General features: G+C 40.1%; 1 protein-coding gene across 1 annotated transcript in view; it reads right to left on the reverse strand.

Annotated features, from left to right (window-relative positions):
• LOC122926975 (phospholipase A2 inhibitor and Ly6/PLAUR domain-containing protein-like) overlaps positions 1–6,809 on the reverse strand; it is a 64,177-nt gene extending 57,368 nt beyond the window's left edge. Inside the window, exon 1 of the mRNA XM_044278508.1 lies at positions 6,693–6,809. Within this exon, the coding sequence (XP_044134443.1) occupies positions 6,693–6,747 (55 nt within the window). The 5' untranslated portion in view covers positions 6,748–6,809. The remainder of the gene's footprint in view (positions 1–6,692) is intronic.
• Between the last annotated feature and the right edge of the window lie 348 nt (positions 6,810–7,157).

Genomic DNA, 7,157 nt, shown 5'->3' on the forward strand with positions numbered 1-7,157 from the left:
ATTATACATGCCTGGGGAATGACCTCGGCTCTCAAAAGAATGTCCAAATAATACACACTCAAAAAATAAGATTTAGCCAGATGTTGTGCCCTAGTCAATGGCGTTTCACTGGTATGGTCAGAAATAGTTTCCAGATCTTCCTGGTCTGTGACTAATAACTATTCCACCATTGAGAGGTGCTGTAAAAAACGAATTATGACAGTCTCAGCGTTTGTCCGCCGCATAGGCATTTTTTTCCATTAGACATAGGGAGATTGAGAGTGGTGCTAATTCCCTAAAAAGACAGGATGGTGTCCATTTAAATCCAATAGGCCTAGATATATGGAATATGGATTTTCAGAATGGGATTGACTGGGTTCTAGCCTCGTGGGGCTGTCTCTCAGGTTAGGTTTAACCTTCAAGACGTTGGTGGGGTTGTGAGGCCAGAACTTGTAGAGTTTAGGGAGTTAATACTGAAACGTGGTACCCCACGGGTTCATCTCTCGGTTGGAGACTCTTGGAAGTTGGGTTATAATATTGTGTTATGTGTTGTTATTGTTCAATAAAGCTGTGGCCAGTTTAAATCCCACATGGCGTATCCGCTTGTTTTTTCAGTTGCGCCACAGCTTTAGTAAAACCTAGTAAGTTTAATAAGTATTGCGTGTGCTATTGCCTATATGTGATGCACCCAATTTGGCGGTCATGGCAGGCACACTGATGATGATGATCATAATGACAGCAGAGTGGGATGGAGACTAAAACAATTGGATTCTCAGCAATCATGCTACATGCTTCATTGCTTACATGCTTCACCAAGAACATACTGCAGACATCTACCCAAGTAGCAGTGTCCAAAAGTCGATGTGTCAGTGTGTACTGCTGCGATTTGGTGATTTATCAATGCCTCCAGTGATAGTTTTTTTACCAGAAAATCTTTACAGTTACACACAGTGATAAAGTAAAGTTTAGAGATGTTTGATTATATAAATTAGCATGTCTGTGTTCTGTCCGAGGAGCTCTGATGTTGCTATGCTGTGTATGTTTCCTTTGTGAAGGAGAATTTAAGTACTTAAAGTTTTCTAATGAATGCAACATGTTGGTAATGATATCCTTTGAATAGGGTTAAAGAAAATCCACATGGTAAAAGATGGGGTCATTGTTACAGTTGGTATTGCGTGCACATTATTTTTCATTGTTGCAAAACTAAAGGTTTTATGGGTTTTATTTCATAGCTCTACTTAAAAGACTTCAAGAAAGCCTGGATGTTTTTGTTAATTTACTTTTCCCCAAATGTTTAACTTGGTGGGGACTGGGACTTATCTGTTTTTCACGAGTGAAGAAAGACATAAGGCAGCATACAATTTTGTTTCTGTGCTGGAAACGTTTCCGTTAAATTTAGAGAATGTTTTTAAGGGAAAAATGATGACGCATATATATATATATTTTTTTTAGTTTTTATTGGAGCTGCAGTGCATATTTGTTACACCTTGTATGCTAAGACATCTAGTTGAAACTGATCAGAAAGGAGAAGTTACTTTGAGTCTGCAGAGGATTTTCAGCATTTTGATAAGAGGTTGGGTTACCAGACTATTTGAAGGTCCATGATTGTTTAGTCATACAAACTGTGGAGCAAGTACATTTAGATTCAATTGATAACTTTATCAAATATAGTTTTTTCTTCTTCTTATAGACGGTTTAGATGTTTCCAGATATCACCAGCTCAGAGCACACAAGACAGGATATGCTGTCAGTACCTAAACTGATGTTGTCAAGTAAGCACCACTTCCTCCAGCAATATCAGTGCACATTATGGAGGTTTTGTTGGATCCATGTGAAACCCATTTGGAATGCTGAGTGTGTGTGAGAGTTGTTCAATACCCTGATGCTACCCTGAGGAAAGAGGCAGCAGGTTGGTAGATTAAGCTGCTCGAACTGCAGACCTCTTGACGTTACCTGAAGCCAACTTAAGGTTTATGTGATTCAACCAGCCCAGAGCCAGAAGACCTCCAAAGTAAAAGCAATGAGTGAAGACAAGCTCTGGAGGGTAGGTAAAATGGTGCCTTTTCAAGGGCACTCTGCCCATGGGTTGATCAATGAGTCTAGAGAAAATGTCATTGCTTCTGCCCCTAGAGGATCACCTCTTGACACGCCCCGCTAAAGTTGATAGACAGGACCAGGCATCGTTGGTCTCCTCCAGCCCTGTAAATCCCGCGCCTGCGCAGTCCCGTTTAGTATTCAGCTCGCCTGCTGTTGGCTGTCTTCACTTCCGGGGAGCACTGTGATGTATTCGGCACAGGCGCAGTCAGCGTCCTTCACTCATTGCGCCTGTGCCGAATGCTAAACGGGACAGAGCAGCCGCAGGATTTACAGGGCTGGAGGAGACCAACAATGCCTGGCCCTGTCAATCAATAGCAAATTTTTATAGCCAATTACAAATTTTTGTCGCGAATATCGCCACTTTGAGAATTTGTGAATATTTAGAATATAGTGCTATGTATTCGTTGTATTGACTATTCTGCATTTTTTTTCCATCTGAACACATGATTCCTCTCTGCTTCTTGCTTGTGGACCAATGAGAAGGAAGCAATGTCAAGTCCACAACAATACTTAGTGCACCAATCAGTAATCTGTAGTCAGACCTGCTAAAATGTGAAGTTGCACGTAGTGCGATTAAAATATTCTAATCACTGCCGATTAGCGCAATCGCGAATATATTGGAGAAATATATCCAGGGACTCTTCTTTTTTTTTTTTCAGTATTCCGAGTGATGTCTGTATGTGCACAGTTATTTTTCCATACCATTATGCTTCTGATCGGTTGCTTTAATAACTACTTGACAGATTAAAATTGATGGCTAATGGGGGGTGGTTAGACCCACAGTGTACAACTAATAAAATTGGCTCTACGGGTATTGCCCGGCAGAGAATCCTTTAACCAGCAAAGTGTCTTGGTCTTTGATTCTTAGGTCGACCACATGGCCCTGGCACATGAGGAAAACTTATTAACCAATTTGAATCCCACAGACAAGCGAGGTGTAGTCCCATAGTTTGGGACTTGTCCTACATTGCAGTGACAGTTACTATCAAGTGATGACTACTGGATAGTCATGCTTGTAGACCCTGCCTATAAAACCAAAATAGGGGAGTGTTTTCCTGTTTCTGAATGTAAGACGAAGCTCGTATATTACCAGGATACGGCCTGTACTCAGCCTGCTGCAGCTGTCGTTGAGCAGGTGCCTGCCGGCTGCCTGTGCGGCTATTCATTGCAATAACAAGTTGGCTGTTTGTGTAGACACTGGAGACATCTAAAAAAGGAATATATTTTGGAACATTTTTTTTTTTTTTTAAACATAAAAAAACAGACAGCACAGTGTTATTACACAGGCTGTCTGTTACTCTCACTCTGACATTACTAATGCTGAGTTGGTGTTAAAGAGCTTAGGCAGTGTGCTAGGTCTCCTAAAAGAGTCCAGCTGTATGTAAAGATTTATATTCAATGTTCAATGGAAAAATAATACGCAAAGAGGTATCTCCCAAGGAAACAGAACCATCTCACTAGCGCCACCTTGTGGAAGCAGCTCCCATTAAGCCTTGGGACACGATAATTAAAAATAGCCAAACCAATTATGCATCCATAGATGTTTTGGGGTGTTATCTCTCATCAGTGCTGAGTAGGATTCTGGCGGGCTGAGTTTGATGCCTTGGATGCAGCTTAGACAATGTGCTAGGTCTCCATAACATGAACAGCTGTCTATGGAGACTTATAGGCAATGCTCCACGGGTCCTCTTTCCTTAGGAGATACCATCTCGCTACCAATACTTGATTAAAAAAGGACCACTATGTCCGGCTAATAAAAATCAATTAACCAAATTTGGAGTGCTGTCTAAATTGTTGAATATTTACATGATCCCAGAGGTGGAGCCAGGAACATACCGAGACGTGCACCCGAACCAGTCAGTAAAAGATAGAGTGCAGTGATCATCACGAGATTCTAATACTTTGTGGAAGTGGCTCCCAGTGCCTATGAGTCAAAATACAACTTTTTAACAAGTATGACAAGGGAAAAAGGGATGGTTCTCTGTCCTTAAGGGGTTTGACAGGGGTTGGATACAGTCCTAGGAGACCCCAGTGTGTCATACATGACTTTTCAGTGGGATACTTTTGATTCAGTCAAATTTATTCAGACCACAAATGAATCTGATGTTCGCTATTTTCAAATTAGACGTGAAACAAATTTTGGGAAATTCATTCATGACCAATGTATTTGTATTTGTGTGTGTATTGTTTTTTAAGCACTTGGTTTGGTGCTTCTAGGGGGAAATTTAGTCCAATACATAAAAAAATAAATAGAAAACATAGAGCGCACATCCAATGCTCTGCATTTGCAGTACCCCAGAATAAGGGAGTATCTGGAAATTGTTTCTTTATGTGTTGTAATGTTATGTTCTGTAGAGCTCTGCCTCCAACGCCACCAGATGTAAGGTATGTAGCTGTCCTATAAGTCACTTAAACAGGCCTTCAGACATGTCCTGGAAAAATAAATAAGCCAGCAGCCAGTTAAGTCAGTACTATTTGCTCTGCACTGATGAGGGGCAATGACTCCGAAACAGCTGTCTGCAGATGAGGTGCTGGCTTATTTAATATCTGAGTCATGTCTCAGGGCTTATGTAAAGGGTTGAACATTGACTTATATGATAGCTACCTTACATCTGGTGACATTGGAGGGAGAGCATGCTAAGAGGTCATTTGCATCCCTTTCTTCCCAGAATTCCAGATGAGCCTGTGTGTCCTATGAGTCTCCTCATGCCGCTCAGGGTGCTCTCTCTGTAAAAAGAGATAGTATTCCCCAAGTTAAGCTATGTTTGCACCCATCATGGCTATGTATGGATGGAACAGCCAAAGTTAACAATCCTGGCTTAACCCTTGTAGGTGGGATGCTAACAAGGAGTCTAGTTTTAGCAGTGAAGGCGAGAAGAAGCAAAGTCCTTGTGCTCCACTCCTTAGTACGAGACCTCACTCTACAGAGGCTCACAGATCTCTGCATCATCTTCAGAAAGAGATAGAAAGACAAAGTGGAGAAAGTAAGGTAACCTGCTACTTCAACCATTCAGACTTTGCTGCTGTGAGGGATACTGTTAAGACACCTTTCACACCTGGATCTGGCCAGTCATATCATAAAAAGCCCTATATGCCTCAGTAGACATTACAGCTACCATTATAAAAGTAGTATTGCCCACCATAAATTTAGCAGGAAGAGACTTGGGAAAGAGAGGGAAGAGGGCCAGAACTCCCATCCCTACCTAAATCCATGCATCGCTATCAGGGAGGAATTGCACTATGTATAGTTGAAGCAGTGTTTTGCTATCATTGGTAGTGTTGATCACGAATATTCAAATTGCGAATTTTTATCGCGAATATCGGCACTTCGAGAATTTGCGAATATTTAGAATATAGTGATATATATTCGTAATTTAGAATATTTGAATTTATTTTTTTCATCAGTACACATGATCCCTCCCTGCTTCTAGCTTGTGGGCCAATGAGAAGTCTGCAATATCTTGATTGAGTGTTGATTGCGATTTTTCGTAATGCGAATTTTCGTCGCAAATTTTTCAATTGCCGATTTCCGCAATTAAGAAAATAATGACTGAAGATAATGAATTCTCGAATTTGCAAAAATATGGCGAATATTCGCAAAATATCACAAATTTGAATATTGCCCCTATTTTTTATTTCAGTAAAGAGAGATGTTTATTCTACTATGTCTGGCCTGGTTACCGACTCCTACACCATGTGTTGGCCATTTCACTCTACACACCCTACTGTACTTTGCTCCCATACAAGGACCTAACATCAAGGGCATCCCGACTACTATCAGGCAGGAGACCCAATGTCAGGGTGTGCCCGAGGGAACAAAGGGTGAAGCCTTCTTTCACTGCACCAGGCCTAGGGAGCATACTTACACGACACATATTTACACACATACATACACATTACACGTACATACGTACGTACACCACACACAGAAGTACACACACTAAACACACTGTAACGACATGTACTAATGGATTGCTCTGCACTGTAAATAGGGTCCTGGCAGTGGCGGAGAAAGCATTCCTTACTAAAATTACTTTCCAGGGTTTCTAAATTCATTCCACTCTCCACTTAACATGAACAAGGGGGAGCAGCTCTAAGAGTTAACTAGTAAGAAACTCTGCAGAACCGAGAGCATCCTAATGTGTCAGATTTTCCTAAACTTTCTGCCAACACATAGACAAAAATGGAACGGAGATCTTTCTTTTTTTCTTAGGTAGCAGAACTTTATAGCTGCAAGGATCCAAGAACAGTTACATTTCAGAAATGTGCCTAAAACTAGCATAGAAGTTAATGAAATCGGGGGTCTTTAGAATAAATACAGATCATTTTTGTTGTTGTTAGTATTTTATGACGTAAAGTAAAACATATTGCTTTGTTTTTTTCCATATAGCTTTTCTTCAAAGCTGTTAATTAGAAACAAACTTTTCCTCAAAAGCAACTTCATCGCTACAGCATGTGCAGGAAGCTAAAAGCAAATGGATTCATATGAAATCGGTAATAAAATGTAATTTATATTTAGATTGCACATTTAATTTTTACTACCATGTTTCTTTTTTAAATTAGGTATAAACTAATATAAAAATTTCAAACGGTAACTTGTATAAAGAAGAACTTACTTGTAGCTACCAGGCTGGACAGGATGAGGGAAAGCAGGAGCACAGTGTTGTCCATGATTCCAGAAGGATTATATGAGAACAACTGCAAGACCTACAGCAGAAGACTGTTTTTTTTTTTTTTTTTTCTAAAGCCAGGGCGTTGGTTTTCCAAAATGACTCTGTGCATGCGTGTAAGTCTTCTTACAATCAAAAGAGGAAATCAAAGAAATACAAGTAGTTTAATGTTTTTCATGCACAGAGATAACTAGATCCTTTTCCAGGTCAGTGTTATTCAGTGTTTTACCATTTAGTATGTACGGGTGACTTGCATTATTACTTCCCATGTGCATAACTTTACATTTGTCAGTGTTAAATCTCATCTTCTACTTCTCTTCCAAAGCCTCCAATCTATCCAAATCACTCTGTAGCAGTATACTGTCCTCTGTAGTATATATATATATATATATTATTTTTTTTTCTTTCTAT

Source organism: Bufo gargarizans, chromosome 2, assembly GCF_014858855.1.
Source record: "Bufo gargarizans isolate SCDJY-AF-19 chromosome 2, ASM1485885v1, whole genome shotgun sequence".
Lineage (NCBI taxonomy): Eukaryota > Metazoa > Chordata > Amphibia > Anura > Bufonidae > Bufo > Bufo gargarizans.